At 40.2% G+C, this 18,271-nt stretch overlaps 1 protein-coding gene across 2 annotated transcripts in view; it reads left to right on the forward strand.

The window, feature by feature from the left end:
- The window catches only part of CD53 (CD53 molecule), a 36,170-nt gene extending 18,244 nt beyond the window's left edge, over positions 1-17,926 (forward strand). Inside the window, exons 3-8 of one of the 2 annotated variants that reach the window (XM_065877151.1) lie at positions 637-825; positions 2,902-2,976; positions 3,551-3,646; positions 15,007-15,087; positions 16,120-16,203; positions 17,061-17,926. In XM_065877151.1, coding sequence (XP_065733223.1) covers positions 637-825; positions 2,902-2,976; positions 3,551-3,646; positions 15,007-15,087; positions 16,120-16,203; positions 17,061-17,132 — 597 coding nt within the window. In that variant the 3' untranslated portion in view covers positions 17,133-17,926. The remainder of the gene's footprint in view (positions 1-636; positions 826-2,901; positions 2,977-3,550; positions 3,647-15,006; positions 15,088-16,119; positions 16,204-17,060) is intronic. The other variant, XM_065877159.1, reaches the window with a different exon arrangement.
- The last annotated feature ends 345 nt before the right edge of the window (positions 17,927-18,271 follow it).

An 18,271-nucleotide genomic window follows, 5' to 3' on the forward strand; every position in this document is an offset into this window, starting at 1 on the left:
CTCACTGCTGACATCTATGGGTCAGAAACCTAAGACTCTACATTCCCTGTATTTAATGGCTCTTTTCTTCTTGCTCCCCCGATGCCCAAACCTAACCCCTTGGAAAGAATAGATGATTGAAAAGGAAGTCACCTTTTCTGGGGAGGTGTCACTATACCAGATTAAGCAATTGAATTTCAGACATAGGATAGGTTGGTACTCATGTTTCTATGAGAAAATTCTTAAAAGTTTGGCTTCTCTAGTTTTCTGCCAAGAAAGATGAACTTCTCAACCAGGGTATTCCCTTTACATGGTTGTGGTTTCCAAAGGGAAGACCATATATAAGTACTTGAGGGAACAAGGAGTAGGGATCTGAATCATGAAGATCTGGAAGCAAGAGTGGGAATCTGAAGCCTGAAGATACTGTGTTACCCATAGGAATGAGCTTTCCCTGGTATCTGATATGGGTAGGATGAGGCATGAGTGGGACATCACAGGAGATGATAACTTTTTTTCTAAGGGCATGGGGAAATCTGGGTAAAGAGTTTGTTGTGTAGAACCAATAGAAAAAGGTGATTATAATCTCATGTAAGTGAGTATGAGGAGATATTCAAGGACCACATTTTATTTCAGAATGTTATGTGATTCTCCTTTCAGCTCTGTGGCTGTTGCATTTTGGGCTTTGGGATCTACCTCCTGATCCATAACAACTTTGGAGTGCTCTTCCATAAACTCCCCTCTCTCACGCTGGGCAATGTGCTTGTCATCGTGGGTTCCATTATCATGGTGGTTGCCTTCCTGGGCTGCATGGGATCCATCAAGGAGAATAAGTGCCTGCTTATGTCGGTGAGTTACTCTCACAGTTGATGTGGTGCCCTAAGTGGGGCGACATGATGCCTTGGCTTAAGCCACAAGCAAGATATTTTCTAGCAACTCACCTATTAGTGCAGGGAAATCATAGGAACATAAAATTGGCACCTCAGGTCAGTCCACTCTGTCTAGACCAGTAGTATTTTGTTCTTGACTGTGGTCCTAGGGATAGATAAGAGAGGGCATTGTTATCCTCCTTGACATCCATTTTACACTGTTAATGACGACCTTATCATTATAATTTGCCTTCATAACTTTTATTTCTTCTTTCTTTTTCCTATAGATTTCATCATTTATTTTATTTTTAAAATTTTTATTAGAGTATAGTTGATTAACAATGTTGTGTTGGTTTCCAGTGTACAACAAAGTGAATCTATTATACATAAACATATATCCACTCTTTTTTTGTTTTTAGATTCTTTTCCCATGTAGGCCATTACAGAGTATTGAGTAGAGTTCCCTGTGCTATACAGCAGGTTCTTATTAGTTATCTACTTTATATATAGTAGTGTTTCTATGTCAATCCCAATTTCCCAATTTATCTCCCCCCATTTCTTATTTATATCTGGTTGAAATCAACTGTCATCCATCTGCCTAAATCCTCCTCACATTAGTATATATTTCCAGGATCTGACTCAGAGTCACTAACTGATGGAAAATATAGTCTCTAGATTCTTCTGAGTGCTGTAACCCTCCTAAAATGGCAGAGGATGCTTACCTATCTGATATCTGCACTAGTTACACCATAGTTTGAGTGACCCAAATGGGTGAAGGCCTAGGCTGCAGATATTGAGGTCTAACATGAGAGATGCTAGAGCTTTTCACTTGCTCCCTGTCAGTTACCTATCCTAAGGAACACCTTTAGACTTAGGTTTTTCCTGTAAGATCTATGGAGGAAGAGCTCTTCATTCCTCTGGTGTGCTCAGAACAGAGCTCGGTATAACAGTGCCACTCTATCCATAAATATGGGTTCCCAATCACCTTTCTTTTTCCTCAAGTCATGTGGTTAATCTTCTTTCCATTATGGGTGAACTGTTAAACTGGAGTCAAAAGATAGAATAAGAGGGCTTCCCTGGTGACACAGTGGTTAAGAATCCACCTGCCAATGCAGGCGACATGGCTTCGAGCCCTGCTCCAGGGAGGTCCCACATGTCGCAGAGCAACTAAGCCCATGTGCCACAACTACTGAGCCTGCACTGTAGAGCCCTGCGAACCACGACTACTGAAGCCCATGTGCCTAGAGCACATGCTCTGCAACAAGAGAAGCCACTGCAATGAGAAGCCGGCACACAGCAACGAAGACCCAACACAGCCAAAAATAAATTAATTAATTAAAAAAGAAAACAAAAGGGGGATAGAATAAGAAAGTCCTTGTTCTCAGATAGTTCCCAGACTAGTGGCAAAAGATGGAAGATTATAGACTTGGGAAAAAGGTTTTAAGTAGTCAAAATTTGTGTTGGGGTAAAAAATGAAGGAAAGTGAATAAGTGAAAATGTGTTTTCTGTTAATTGTGATTGGCATAAGCACCTAGAGTTGGAGATAAATATGAGTTAAGATCATGATTAGAGCACATTTTCTCCCCATCTGTACAGGGCTCCTCTCAACCTCTAGCATTACCTTCCTCCACCCTAAAAAAGCCCTTTGCTTGCAGAAAGGACCAGGCCCCAAATTCTAAAGACACATGGTTCAGTTTACTGGTTTTTGCTCAGTTGTTTCAATAGGCTGATGCTAAAACTTCTTCATTGATTCAACAAATAGTGTTGCCTATTCATTATGCACATGGAGCTCAGTGGGCACAATGGGTAGAAGCACAATGGGAAGAAGAGAACAAAGTTTGAAGACAGCTGATCTGCCCTCTAGAGTCTTAGAGTATAGTTGTAGGAAAAGAACAAATATTCCTCACAAAACAAGAGAAAGCTTATGAAGGCTCAAACAGGCAGGAACAGAACCTCCTGCACATGTGCAGAGACATGCCTGGATGCTCCCAGGGTGGAGTAGAAGTGGGGGAGGCATGAGGATCAGTGCTGTGAGCATCTCTCTTCTTTGCCCCAGTTCTTTGTCCTGCTGCTGATTATCCTCCTTTCTGAGGTGACCTTGGCCATCCTGCTCTTCGTGTATGAACAGAAGGTAAGTTATAGAGAATCAGACTCATTGTTGTATTGCTAAGAGTGGGTAGTGTGCAGTGGAGAAGAAATTGGCACAAAATAAGTCCTATAATAGAGTTAGAATCAAAGTAGAAGGATGAAGGAAAGAGGGATTAATTGCAATTGGGGAGAGAAAAAAAATCATGAAGGAGATTGCATTTGAGTGCTGTTTTGAAGGATGAATAGGAAGAACGGTAAAAAAGCAAGTTTATCTTCCTCCTATTTACCTATTTACTTTTCTCCATGTGTTTGGCAGTACAGAATATCTGTCTCAGTGCCTAAGAGAACTCATGCTTTGATTGTCCGTTTTCCTCCTTTGTAAAACCAGAGTTCTGGAAGGACAAGAGACCACTGTGTACTTCTTCCTTCAATGCCATCTCATCCTCAGCATTTCTTCCTATATATAAGCTCCCTCCCCTCACTTCCTAGTTCTGAGGAGACCATTTGGAAGGGAGGAGCAGATGGAACCATTTTATTAGCCTACATTAGAAATTCGTTGTTCCTTGAACTCACTTGCTTTTTACAATGTCTTCTCTGCTGGAATGTGCCCCACCCAGCTGAATGACTATGTGGCTGAGGGTCTGACTGACAGCATCCAGCAATATTACTCAGACAACAGCACCAAGGCGGCATGGGACTCCATCCAGTCATTTGTGAGTACAAGTGGAATTCTCCTCAGCTCAGCCCAGACATAATTTTCCAACCTCAGTCCCTGGGGACTAGACGGGTCTTCCTTTCATGAAAGTTTCAGAATCTAAGGTCCACAGCTCCTAGGTTAAGAATAATGTTTGGCTATCACAAACAGCAGAGCACAGGAATCAGCTTGATTGGTACAAAGTTGTCTACATTCTCTTTTACCCTTCATCCACTCAGGCTCATTTTTTAAGCCTTACTAAGATGTAAGAAAGACCCAAACATGTTATACTGGATTCGTTTATGTATTTTCCAAAATTTTTCTGAAAACAGAAATTGTTTAATGCAAGAAATCTCTTTTGAAGTCCTGAGTAGCCCAAATCATTCTTGTTATCTAGCTCACCAGCACCCCATTCGTCATACCCTAACCCACCAACAAACATACATATTAACTCCTGCCTTGGTGTGTTGGGGTCGGGGGCCAGCATGACACTGGCACAGCTTGTGTCTCAGACAATACAATTATGACCACATGGAGCCACCTGTGGCCCTGCTATGCTTGCTTAGTGTGGAGTAAAAGAAATAGCACAGGGCTTCCCTGGTGGCGCAGTGGTTGAGAGTCCACCTGCCGATGCAGGGGACACGGGTTCGTGCCCCGGTCCGGAAAGATCCCACATGCTGCAGAGCGGCTGGGCCCATGAGCCATGGCCGCTGAGCCTGCGCGTCCGGAACCTGTGCTCCGCAACGGGAGAGGCCACAACAGTGAGAGGCCCGCGTACCGCAAAAAAAAAAAAAAAAGAAATAGCACAGGAATTAAAGCCCAGAGACCAGGATTGGGTAGTCTTGGAAAAGTCACTTAACCTTTCTGGATCCCCAATTCTTTCTTTTTCTTTCTTTCTTTTTTTTTAAAAATCCTGTTTAGAAGCCTTCTTATTATAGAATTTCTAGACTTATACAAAAGAAAAGAGAATAATAGAAAAATGTATCTCTGGGTACATATCACCCAGCTTCAATAGTCAACATTTTGCCAATGTTGTTTTAGCTAACCCTCTATACTTTTTTTGCTAGTATTTATTAAAGCAAATAATAGATATTATATCATTTAAAATTAAATATAAAGATAATAACTTCCTTTTTAACAAACACTTTATTTATTTATTTATTTATTATTATTTTTGTGTGTGGTACGTGGGCCTCTCACCGCTGCGGCCTCTCCCGCTGCAGAGCACAGGCTCCGGAGGCGCAGACTCAGCGGCCATGGCTCACGGGCCCAGCCGCTCCGCGGCATGTGGGATATTCCTGGACTGGAACACGAACCCGCGTCCCCTGCATCGGCAGGCGGACTCTCAACCACCGATCCACCAGGGGAGCTCCAAACACTTTATATTTTTAGAGCAGTCTTGGGTTTACAACAGAACTGAGAGGGAGGTACAGAGATTTCTCATATACTCCCACAAATGCATAGCCTCCCCCATTATCAACATCACCAGAATAGTACATTTTTTTAGATGAAGGATGAGCCTACATTGACACATGATTATCATCCAAAGTCCATAGTTAACATTAGGGTTCACTCTTGGTGTTGCACATTCTATGCATTTGAACAAACTTATAATGACATATGTGCATCATTATAATATCATACAGAGTAGTTTCCCTGCCCTAAAAATCCTCTGTGCTCTGCCTATTTATACCTCCTCCTACCCTCATCCTTGGCAACCACTGATCTTTTTATTGTCTCCATAGTTTTGCCTTTTCCAGAATGTCATATAGTTGAAGTCATACTGTATATAATCATTTCAAGCTGGCTTCTTCCACTTACTAATATACTTTTAAGATCCCTCCATGTCTTTTCATGGCTTGATAGCTCATTTACTTTTAATGTTAATATTCCATTTTCTGGATATACCACAGTTTACTTATTTATTCACCTATTGAAGGACATCTTGGTTGCTTCCAAGTTTTGGCAATTATGAATAAAGCTGCTATAGTAATCCATGAGCAGTTTTTTTTCTGTGGACATAACTTTTCAACTCCTTTGGATAAATACTGAGGAACATGATTGCTGGTTCATTTGGTGAAAGTATGTATAATTTGTAAAAAGCCTCCAAATGGTCTTCCAAAGCATCTGTACCATTTCTCATTCCCACCAGCAATGTATGGGTGTTCCTGTTGCTCCACATCTCATGAGTATTTAGTGTCAGTGTTCCAGATTTTGACCACCTTCATAGGTGTGTACTGGTAGCTCATTGTTTTAATTTTCATTTCCTTGATGACATATAATGCGGATTTTCATATGTTTATTTGCCATCTGTATATCTTCTGTGGTGAGGTGTCTGTTAAGGTCATTGGTTCATTTTTTAATCAGGTTGGTTGTTTTCTTATTGTTGAGTTTTAAGAGGTTTTTTTTTTAAATATTTAGGCAAAAATCCTTTATCAGATGTGCCTTTTGCAAATATTTTCTCCCAGTCTGTGGCTTGTCTTCTAATTCTCCTGATATTGTCTTTTGCAGAATATAAGTTTTTAATTTTAACTGAGTCCAGCTTATCAATTATTTCTTTCATGGGTCATACCTTTGGTGTTTCTTCTAAAAATATATCTTCATAATCAAGGTCATGTAGGTTTTCTCCTGTATTATCTTCTAGGATTTTTATAGTTTTGTGTTTTACTTTTAGGTCTATGATCTATTTGGAGTTAATTTTTGTGAAGGGTGTAAGGTCTCAGTCTAGATATTTTCTTTCTTTCTCTCTCTCTCTTTTTTTTTTTTTTTTTTTTGCATGTGAATATCCAGTTGTTCCAGCACCATTTGTTAAACAGACTATCTTTTTTCCATTGTATTGCCTTTGCTCTTTTGTCAAAGATCATTTGACTATATTTTTGCAGGCCTGTTTCTGGGCTCTCTAAATCTATTTGTCTATTCTTTCACCAATACCGTACTGTCTTGATTACTGTAGCTTTAGTAAGCCTTGAAGCTGGGTAACATCAGTCCTCCAACTTTGTTCTTTTTCTTCAATATTGTATTGACTATTCTCAGTCTTTTGCCTCTCTATATAAACTTTAGAATCAGTTGGTTCATATTCATAAAATAACTGGCTGGGATTTTGATTGGGGTAACACTGAATCTATAGATCAAGTTGGGAAGAACTGATACCTTAACATTGAGTCTTCCTATCCACGAACATGGCATATCTCCCCATTTACTTGGTTCTTCTTCGATTTTGTTCATCAGAGTTTTTTTCTCATACAGATCTTTTTTTTTTTTTTAAACATCTTTATTGGGGTATAATTGCTCCACAATGGTGTGTTAGTTTCCGCTCCATAACAAAGTGAATCAGTTATACAGATACACATGCTCCCACATGTCTTCCCTCCTGCGTCTCCCTCCCCCCCACTCCCCCATCCCACCCCTCCAGGCCGTCACAAAGCACAGAGCTAATATCCTGTGCCTTGCGGCTGCTTCCCTCTAGCTATCTACTTTACTACGTTTGTTAGTGTGTATATGTCCATGACTCTCTCTCACCCTGTCAAAGCTCACCCTTCCCCCTCCCCATATCCTCAAGTCTGTTCTCCAGTAGGTCTGCGTCTTTATTGCTGTCTTACCCCTAGGTTCTTCATGACATTTTTCCTTAAATTCCATATATATGTGTTAGCATACGGTATTTGTCTTTTTCTTTCTGACTTACTTCACTCTGAATGACAGACTCTAGGTCTATCCATCTCATTACAAATGGCTCAATTTCATTTCTTTTTAAGGCTGAGTAATATTCCATTGTATATATGTGCCACATCTTCTTTATCCATTCATCCGATGATGGGCGCTTAGGTTGCTTCCATCTCCAGGCTATTGTAAATAGAGCTGCAATGAACATTTTGGTACATGACTCTTTTTGAATTTTGGTTTTCTCAGGGTATATGCCCAGTAGTGGGATTGCTGGGTCATATGGTAATTCTATTTGCAGTTTTTTAAGGAACCTCCATACTGTTCTCTATAGTGGCTGAACCAATTCACATTCCCACCAGCAGTGCAAGAGTGTTCCCTATTCTCCACACCCTCTCCAGCATTTATTGTTTCTAGATTTTTTGATGATGGCCATTCTGACTGGTGTGAGATGATATCTCATTGTAGTTTTGATTTGCATTTCTCTAATGATTAATGATGTTGAGCATTCTTTCATGTGTTTGTTGGCATTCTGTATATCTTCTTTGGAGAAATGTCTATTTAGGTCTTCCACCCATTTTTGGATTGGGTTGTTTGTTTTTTTGTTATTGAGCTGCATGAGCTGCTTGTAAATTTTGGAGATTAATCCTTTGTCAGTTGCTTCATCTGCAAATATTTTCTCCCATTCTGAGGGTTGCCTTTTGGTCTTGATTATGGTTTCCTTTGCTGTGCAAAAGCTTTGAAGTTTCATTAGGCCCCATTTGTTTATTTTTGTTTTTATTTCCATTACTCTAGGAGGTGGGTCAGAAAGGATCTTGCTGTGATTTATGTCATAGAGTGTTCTGCCTATGTTTTCCTCTAAGAGTTTGATAGTTTCTGGCCTTATATTTAGGTCTTTAATCCATTTTGAGCTTATTTTTGTGTATGGTGTTAGGGAGTGATCTAATCTCATACTTTTACATGTACCTGTCCAGTTTTCCCAGCACCATTTATTGAAGAGTCTGTCCTTTCTCCACTGTACATTCCTGCCACCTTTATCAAAGATAAGGTGTCCATATGTGTGTGGGTTTATCTCTGGGCTTTCTATCCTGTTCCCATTGATCTATCTTTCTGTTTTTGTGCCAGTACCATACTGTCTCGATTTCAGTAGCTTTGTAGTATAGTCTGAAGTCAGGGATCCTGATTCCTCCAGCTCCTTTTTTCGTTCTCAAGATTGCTTTGGCTATTCGGGGTCTTTTGTGTTTCCATACAAATTGTGAAATTTTTTGTTCTAGTTCTGTGAAAAATGCCAGTGGTAGTTTGATAGGGATTGATTGCATTGAATCTGTAGATTGCTTTGGGTAGTAGAGTCATTTTCACAATGTTGATTCTTCCCATCTAAGAACATGGTATATCTCCCCATCTATTTGTATCATCTTTAATTTCTTTCATCAGTGTCTTATAATTTTCTGCATACAGGTCTTTCGTCTCCATAAGTAGGTTTATTCCTAGATATTTTATTCTTTTTGTTGCAATGGTAAATGGGAGTGTTTTCTTGATTTCACTTTCAGATTTTTCATCATTAGTATATAGGAATGCCAGAGATTTCTGTGCATTAATTTTGTATCCTGCTATTTTACCAAATTCATTGGTTAGCTCTAGTAGTTTTCTGGTAGCATCTTTAGGATTCTCTATGTGTAGTATCATGTCATCTGCAAACAGTGACAGCTTTACTTCTTCTTTTCCGATTTGGATTCCTTTTATTTCCTTTTCTTCTCTGATTGCTGTGGCTAAAACTTCCAAAACTATGTTGAATAAGAGTGGTGAGAGTGGGCAACCTTGTCTTGTTCCTGATCTTAGTGGAAATGCTTTCAGTTTTTCACCATTGAGGATGATGTTTGCTGTGGGCTTGTCATATATGGCCTTTATTATGTTGAGGAAAGTTCCCTCTATGCCTACTTTCTGCAGGGTTTTTATCATAAATGGGTGTTGAATTTTGTCGAAAGCTTTCTCTGCATCTATTGAGATGACCATATGGTTTTTCTCCTTCAATTTGTTAATATGGTTTATCACGTTGATAGATTTGCATATATTGAAGAATCCTTGCATTCCTGGAATAAACTCCACTTGATCATGGTGTATGATCCTTTTAATGTGCTGTTGGATTCTGTTTGCTGGTATTTTGTTGAGGATTTTTGCATCTATGTTCATCAGTGATATTGGCCTATAGTTTTCTTTGTTTGTGACATCCTTTTCTGGTTTTGGTATCAAGGTGATGGTGACCTCGTAGAAGGAATTTGGGAGTGTTCCTTCCTCTGCTATATTTTGGAAGAGTTCAAGAAGGATAAGTGTTAGCTCTTCTCTAAACGTTTGATAGAATTCACCAGTGAAGCCATCTGGTCCTGGGCTTTTGTTTGTTGGAAGATTTTTAATCACAGTTTCAATTTCAGTGCTTGTGATTGGTCTGTTCATATTTTCTATTTCTTCCTGATTCAGTCTTGGCAGGTTGTGCATTTCTAAGAATTTGTCCATTTCTTCCAGATTGTCCATTTTATTGGCATAGAGTTGCTTGTAGTAATCGCTCATGATTTTTTTTATTTCTGCAGTGTCAGTTGTTACTTCTCCTTTCTCATTTCTAATTCTATTGACTTGAGTCTTCTCCCTTTTTTTCTTGATGAGTCTGGCTAGTGGTTTATCTATTTTGTTTATTTTCTCAAAGAACAAGCTTTTAGTTTTATTGATCTTTGCTATCGTTTCCTTCATTTCTTTTTCATTTATTTCTGATCTGATTTTTATGATTTCTTTCCTTCTGCTAGCTTTGGGGTTTTTTTGTTCTTCTTTCTCTAATTGCTTGAGGTGCAAGGTTAGGTTGTTTATTCGAGATGTTTCCTGCTTCTTAAGATGGGCTTGTATTGCTATAATCTTCCCCCTTAGAACTGCTTTTGCTGCATCCCATAGGTTTTGGGTCGTTGTGTCTCCATTGTCATTTGTTTCTAGGTATTTTTTTATTTCCTCTTTGATTTCTTCAGTGATCACTTCATTATTAAGTAGTGTCATAAAGATCTTGTACATATTTTGTTAGATTTATATTGAATACTTAAGTATTTCATTTTGGGGGATGCTAGTGTAAATGGTATTGTGTTTTTAATTTCAAATTCCACTTATTCATTGTTGTAATATAGGAAAGCAATTGACTTTTGTATATTAACTTTATATTTTGCAACCTTGTTATAATTGCTTGTTAGTCCCAGGATTTTTTTTTGTCAATTCTTTCTGATTCTCTTCATAGATGATCATATCACCTGTGAACAAAAACAGTTTTATGTCTTCCTTCCCACTCTGTATACTCTTTCTTTCTTTCTTTTTTATATTTTTGTGTTCCCCTCTAAAGCTTTCACTGTGTACATCTCTTATTTTCCCTAATTCAGTTAACATTTTTATTACCAATATTTTGAATTCTTTATCTGTAAATTATTTCTATTGCATTATTTATTTATTCAGAGGTTTTCTTTTGCTCTTTCAATTGAGAGCAGGTCCTCTGCCTTTTCATTTTGCTTAACTGTCTCTGCCTCTATTAATCTAGGTGAAAGAGTTACCTATTGCAGTCTTGAAGGGGTGTTGTTATGTGGGAGTGTCCCTGTATAGACTATGCATGTCCAAAGCCTTTGGTGGGAGAGCTGGATTTGATGTGGATGCAAGTCACATCTTTCCTTAGTGTGTGCTGACAGCTATCACCTTGGTGGTGAGTGGGGCTAGAGATGGAAGGACTAGATCTAGACCCAGATGTAAGGTGGAACTTCCCCTCTGCTCAGTGATCATCACTGCCCTATCAGTGGCAGGGTCTAATCCAAGTTGCTGGAGCCAAAGCCCTGAGAGTCAGATCTGAACTGGCTCTGTTCCCTTTAAGTGTGTGTTTTCCCCTCTGCCTGCACTGGGGCCCTTGACCCAGAAAGAGGAAGTGCTGAAGCAAGTGGGACCCCTGTGAGCTCTTGGCTCATGTCAGCTGAAGACAGACATCTGAGCTGTCTTTGATGTGCTGCTTCACAGACACCTGTAATTGTTTCCCTCATTCTGCTCAGAAGCCGCCTTGGGTGCAAATCCCCTTGTCCCTCACAGCCAATCACTGCCCCCAGCCTCTGCTTCCCCTGCCCTGTTGTGGAGCCACACCTCAGGGCAGGTGGGGTCCGCATGAACTCTCAGTGTATGGCGGGCGGGGGGAAGGTGGTGGAACAGCCTCCATCAGAGATCTAGGATGTTTCTGATGCACTGCTTGAGTAAACACCAATGGCAGCTGCTGCTCCACCCAGGCTCCGCCCCGATACTGGGTCACCTCTGTGTTCCATGGTTTCCATCTTCTCCTTGGTCATGGTCACCCCAGATCAAGTGCTGCACTGTGACATGGAATGAATGGGGCCAGAGCATTTGCTTGGCTTGGGTTAGGGCATGTGAGTAGGTTGTTGCAAGAAATCTGGCAGCTGTTAAAGCAAACATCTCTCCACCCTGTCTTGGAGGCAAGCCAGCATGCATGCGCTCCTCACGAGTGGAGTCCAGGCTTCCACAGCCCTCCTGTTGATCCAACCAGTACTCCAGTCAGACAAGGTACCTTTTCACCCAAGCATAGGAACCCATGACTGGGGCTCCAAATTTGGGGTTCTCACCACTCACTCCCCAGCATCGGTATCCCACCCATGCGTTCTCCCTTTTACTCTGAGTTCCCTCCCAGGGGCACAGGTCCTGACCTAATCACTTTTTTCCCCTTCCTACCCAATTATATGTGTATTTTTTTTACAGCCTTGGTTGTACAGGATTTCTTCAGCCAGTTTTTAGTTAGTTTTCAGTGAGTTTTTTTTTTTTTTTTTTTTTTTTTTTTTTTTTGCGGTACGCATGCCTCTCACTGTTGTGGCCTCTCCCGTTGTGGAGCACAGGCTCTGGACACGCAGGCTCAGCAGCCATGGCTCACGGGCCAGCCGCTCTGTGGCATGTGGGATCTTCCCGGACCGGGGCATGAACCCATGTCCCCTGCATCAGCAGGTGAACTCTCAACCACTGCGCCACCAGGGAAGCCCTCAGTGAGAATTTTTCCACATGTAGATGTATTTTTGATGTGTTCATAGGGGGAGGTGAGCTTCACGTCCTCATACTCCACCATCTTGACCAATCTCTCCAGGCCACCTTTTAATTTTGATGATTTTCTCTATTGATTTCCTATTTTCAATTTCATTGATTTCTGCTTTAATTCTCATTTATTTTTCTTCTTACTTTGAACTTAATTTGCTTTTCTTTTTCTAGTTTTCTAAGATATACACTGAGATTATCGATTTTTTGATCTTTCTTCTTTTCTAATATTTTTATTCAATGTATCAATTTCCCTCTAAGCACTGCTTTTGCTGCATCCTATATATTTTTATAAGTTGTGTTTTCACGTGTGTTTTCATTTTTGTATAGATTTTCCAATATTTTTAAATTTCTCTTGAGATTTCTTCTCTGATCGTGTGTTATTTAGAAGTGTGTTGCTTAATCTTCTTGTAAAATAAGGTCTATTTAATATACCTAAAATTTTACAATAATTCTTTTTTTTTTTTTTTTTTTTTTGTTTTTGTTTTTGTTTTTGTTTTTGTTTTTGTTTTTTTCCGGTACGCGGGCCTCTCACTGTTGTGGCCTCTCCCATTGCGGTGCACAGGCTCCGGACGCGCAGGCTCAGCGGCCATGGCTCACGGGCCCAGCCGCTCCGCGGCATGTGGGATCTTCCCGGACCAGGGCACAAACCCGTGTCCCCTGCATCGGCAGGCGGACTCTCAACCACTGTGCCACCAGGGAAGCCCCTACAATAATTCTTTAATATCATTAATAAATGTCTAGAATCATTTATCTAAAAATATTATTTTTAATTGGTTTCTTCCAACCAAGATCCAAACAAGGTCTACATATTATATTTGGATAATATGTCTCTAAATCTCTTTTAATTTATGATAGTATCTCTCTGTGTTCATGCTATTTACTTGTGGAAAGACATTAGGTTGTTTTTCCTATAGAATTCCCCAATTTCTGGATTTGGCTATTTGCTTCTCAAAGAATTTTAGCATCAGGGAGTCTCTGTCTCCCATACTTGTGAATCTGGAGGCTTGATAAAGGTCCCATTTGTGGTGAGACTAACATAGATATTTCCTACAGCATCACATAAGCAGGCACAGAATATCTGATTGTCCTACTTTCTGTGATCTTAAGACTTGTTGGTGAGTGTCGGAGGACAGAGGGAACAAAAACTGCCCAACAAACTGAGAAGGCATCTTGAGACCAAAAAGCGAGGCATGCAGCTCCATATAATCAATGGATCAGCTTATTACAGGGTAACTTACAGAGTGAGATTGGGAGTGGGCAGATGATTTGGAGGCATTTGCAGATGCATTCCACACTGCCAAGGGGCCATTGGGATGGTCTTATAGGTAACCTAGGGTATGGGGGTAGATACTTGGAAACAGGACGTGCATCCCTAAGTCAAGATTAACCATCTTACATTCCATCACTTCAATATGTTCTTCCTCTTGTTGTATTTTCTTTGACATAACGTCCTAAGTTGCAGAAGATGCCATCCAGACAGTCCTCTCTAGTGCCAGCGCCTCTTTAGTCTTCTCTAGTTCCCAGGTGAACTGTAATTCCTTTTCTGTGCTAATATTTAGAGTACATAAAAAAGGCCATGCAACAGCTGCAATAGCTTGCTCACTTTTTTTTTCACCCCACTTTCACTTTGCTACCTCTTCGGTTAATACATCTAGTATGCCCTTTGGTGTTTTCAGGGTATCCCTCTACTCTTGCACCAACCTGAAATGTTCCATAAATATAGCCAGATCACCCCACATGGAAATGGCTGGCCAACCTGGGATTTCCCCCACAGACAACAAGTTTTCCCTGTTTGGCCCCTTCACCCATTCCTGTATTATTTTCAGTCTCCTGCCTGGCTTGCCAATTGTCCAAGGATGGAGGGAACGAAAAGTGCCCAGTGAACTGAGTAGGCATCTTGAGACCAAAAAACAAGGCAGGCAGCTCCATATAATCACTGAGTCAGTTTATTATAGGGTAACTTACTCACAGGGTAGTATTAGGATCTGGAGGACAACGATCAGGAAGCATTCGCAGCTACACTCCACACTGCCAAGGAGCCATTGGGACAATTTTATAGTTAACTTAGGGTATGGAGGTAGATGCTTGGAAACAGGACATACATTCCTAAGTCATAATGAATGGTAACTAGTCTTGTGGGCACTGGGAGTACATCAGCAAATGTTATCATCATTGTTTGGGACTAACAGAGCATAGAGGCCACAATATTTATTAATTACAAAGCTCTTTATGACATAGAAGTGATTTACTGTACCCTGGGTAGGGTCAGCGGTATGACAGGAGAAACTGTAAGGGCCCAAAATAGCATCAGCTATGCTAACAGCCATACAGTGGGTCTAGGTGTGGTCAGCCTGATCCCTCCATTATAAAGTCTCCTGTGTGCCTAATTTTTTATTCGTAAAATGTGAATAAATTAAATATGCCCTCTCTACTTCAAGAAGTTTTGTGTGAAGGAAATGGTATCACAGGTTTGAAAGTACTTAGTTCTAAGAAGCCATAGTAGTCAGGACAATTCTGGATTTTCTGCTATAGAGTCAGATCTGAAGGGCCTACCGTTTCTCCAAGGCCCATGGTTTTCTTTCTGTTATCTTACTAACCATCACTTGTTTGGGGTTTGGCTTTCAGCTGCAATGTTGTGGTGTAAATGGCACGAGTGATTGGATGGGCAGCCCACCAACATCTTGCCCCTCAGACTCACAAGTTAAGGTAATTTATTTTTAGAAACTTTTCTGCTATTGGCCACTGTGGTTAAACTTTTAATTACCTTAGAAACTCCAGTCGTACAGGACCTAGTCCTCCCAGCCAGAAACAGGAAACCTTAAACAAAAGAGAGACCAGGGAAACAACTCATATAACTAGACAAATAAGAAAAACAAACAAGAAAAAGAATAAGTTCATCTAGATTAGAGACGCCATGAAGAATCTTGCTACTCTAAACTATTACATTAGAGGGGAAAATTTATGTGATAGTGACAGAAGACTATGTCTAGATTTTTCTTGAGCAAGAATTAGGTCTTCTTATGGTTGAAAGTGAAATTGTAAGGTTGAAGCAGAAAAGCTTCTCTCTACCTGTTTCCCTGCTCTCCTTCCTTGGAGATGGCAGCATCCAACCCTTTAGCAGAATGCATCATAAGTGAAGGAGTGAGGAGTTGGGGAAGAGAGAGTTGACAGAACTTCTGACTAGACCCAGAGAAGAAGCCCAAATCAACTTTCAAATAGACTAAGTCCCTAAGGTCCTGTTACTCGAGGTTGTTTGGAAATCTCTGGAATTTGGGAGGGTCTGTGAAGAAAGACTGGGACACCTACCAACCAGCAACTGCCCTGCAGCTTGGCAGGCCTATTATGTTTACTGGCTTTTGAAGCAGAAGCTGAAATGCAACCAGTCTTAGGATTGCATAGCCTATATTCCCATTTGTCAATCCCAAGACACTAATGAATATTCAAAAAACACAAAGACATATGTTGTTGACCTGCCTCTTAGGATCTAGTTTAACTCAGTGTGTAAAGATCTAAGACTTCTACTTTAGATGACACTGCAATGATAATAATACCAGGAAAGTCTCTAGTTTAATATTTTCTATTTTATGCCCATTTCTTCATCCATATAAAAATAATAAAAATATAATGCCTTGCCTAAGTCTCTTGGCATAAGGCAAAATACAAACTATCTTCCCAAATAAGCCTCATGATAAAGTTGAGTAATATAGTAGTGTCATTTGTACTTGTAATTTTTTCTAGGGTTGCTATGTAAAAGCAAAACTGTGGTTTCACTCCAATTTCCTGTATATCGGAATCATCACTATCTGTGTATGTGTGATCCAGGTAAGAGCTTAACCAGAGGATTACTTTGAGGATTAAGTGAGATGTCATGTAATTTTTAGAATGGTATGAGGTACAAAAATATGAGCTTCCCCAGTAAAGTAGAAAATGATGTTATTACCAGTTTAAGGCATACAGAAAATATGCTGTAAGATCTATCTGGTCAATTTATCCCTAAGAGAAATGAGTGTTTCATTGTCAAATTAAAAGCCACCAAGCAGAACCTTACTTTGGTCCCTCACAGAGCTGGTCTGGAAAAGCCTGTGATGAATAAAGCGTTCTGCTTGAAAATTTGGCCTTGTGTGCTAAGCAGGAGTTGGTGATGAAAACTGTAATCAATTTCCTCATGCTTCTCTGCTTAGTTTGACATCAGGGGTGAATGGGTGATAGTTTTTTGTTTTTTTTTTTATTATGTGATATTTCTACCATTTTTATACCCAAGTTTCTTGAGTATATCACAGATTAGCTAAGACCTAATCAAGAATCTCAGAGAGAAATGATTTTTCTCTACTTGAAAACCAAGGAGGCCTAAGGCAAGGGTAGAGATCACTCACTGCACAAAGTATTGACCTGTGCAGAGCTTGATTATACCAGCAGCAGGACTTCTGTGATTTATTAAGGAAACAAAAGTTGTCCCAACACTTTATACTCTACTGTCTTGCCATCATTACCCCCACTTGTCTCCCCACTGCCATTCTAAAGCTAAAGGAGAAAACTCCTGAGAAAGAATTAAAAGTGAGAGTAGGAAGGGTATTCTCAGTGTGATGGACAATTTCTTTTTCTCTGAGACTGATCCCAGGGACTGTGGGTGAGATGTTTCCACCTGTAAAGACCTCACACTTTCCCAACTGTTTCCTCAGGTATTGGGGATGTCCTTTGCACTGACGTTGAACTGCCAGATTGACAAAACCAGCCAGGTCCTAGGATTATGACCTGTGGCTGCCTTGTGCGGGAAAGACTTGTTTCATCACTGGAAATCCAAAATCACTTGTAACATGAAGCCATGAAGCTCTAAATGACCACCTCCTGAACTGGTGTCTGTGTCCCCCTCCCACCTCTTCCCTGTTGAGTCCCTGTCTCATACAACCAGAGAAGAGGGTGTTGGTCAGGCACTTCCCATCTCAGATAGCAAGGCAATCCTTTATCATTCATGGCAGCAGCCTTGTCACTTATTAATAACTGAGCATTTGTCAGACATGAAAGTCCAAGAGAACCTGTGGTACTAATGGCTCAAGATCAAAGGATGGGTCTGCAGCTTGAGTTTTTGCATCTTCCCATTGTCAAACAAGTCTCTGGTCTCTAAATCATGCCCAGTCCACTCTCCAAAGTCAACCAAGAGATAAGCTTAAGGGAGCTCTGGGGTCAGGTCCACTGGATCATTGTCACAATCCTCTGTTTCCTTTTGACTGGGGACCTTGGCTACAGGAATGACAGAGTACCCTTTCTCCAAAGGTTAGGTTTCATTTCAATTTCTTTATTAAAGGGTCTTATTGATTCATCTAAGTCTTTCCAAAATAAACTATCCAATGACTCACACCCTGATTTCCGCCAATCTCTTAGCCTTTGATTTACATAACTATGAAGGAATTCAGCAGGATAGGTATTTCTGGTTGTTTAGGTAATAATTACATTCAAAAGAGTTCTGGTGTTATTTCTCTTTCAGATAAGGTTTTGTTAATGTACTATTTTAATTCTTCAATAAATAAAATAGCTTATGCTCTGTCAATCACTACATTCTCATTCCTTTGTCTCAAATATAATTTCCATGACTCAACCTAATTGCCCTGCCAGCAAGTTAGGGATATTAGTTATCTATTGCTGCATAATGAATTACTCCAAAACTTGTTGCTGAGAACAATGAACATTTATTATCTGACAGTTTTTGTTGATCATGAATCTGGGAGCAGCTTTATTGGGTGATTATGGCTCGTGATCGCTCACATGACTACAATCAAGACGTCAGCTGCAGTCATCTCAAGTCTCAAATAGAAGAGGATACACTTCCAAGTTCTCATATGGCTCCTGATAGGCATCAATTCTTTGCCACATGCACCTTTCCATAGCACTGCCT

This window comes from Phocoena phocoena, chromosome 1 (genome assembly GCF_963924675.1).
Source record: "Phocoena phocoena chromosome 1, mPhoPho1.1, whole genome shotgun sequence".
Taxonomy (NCBI): Eukaryota; Metazoa; Chordata; class Mammalia; order Artiodactyla; family Phocoenidae; genus Phocoena; species Phocoena phocoena.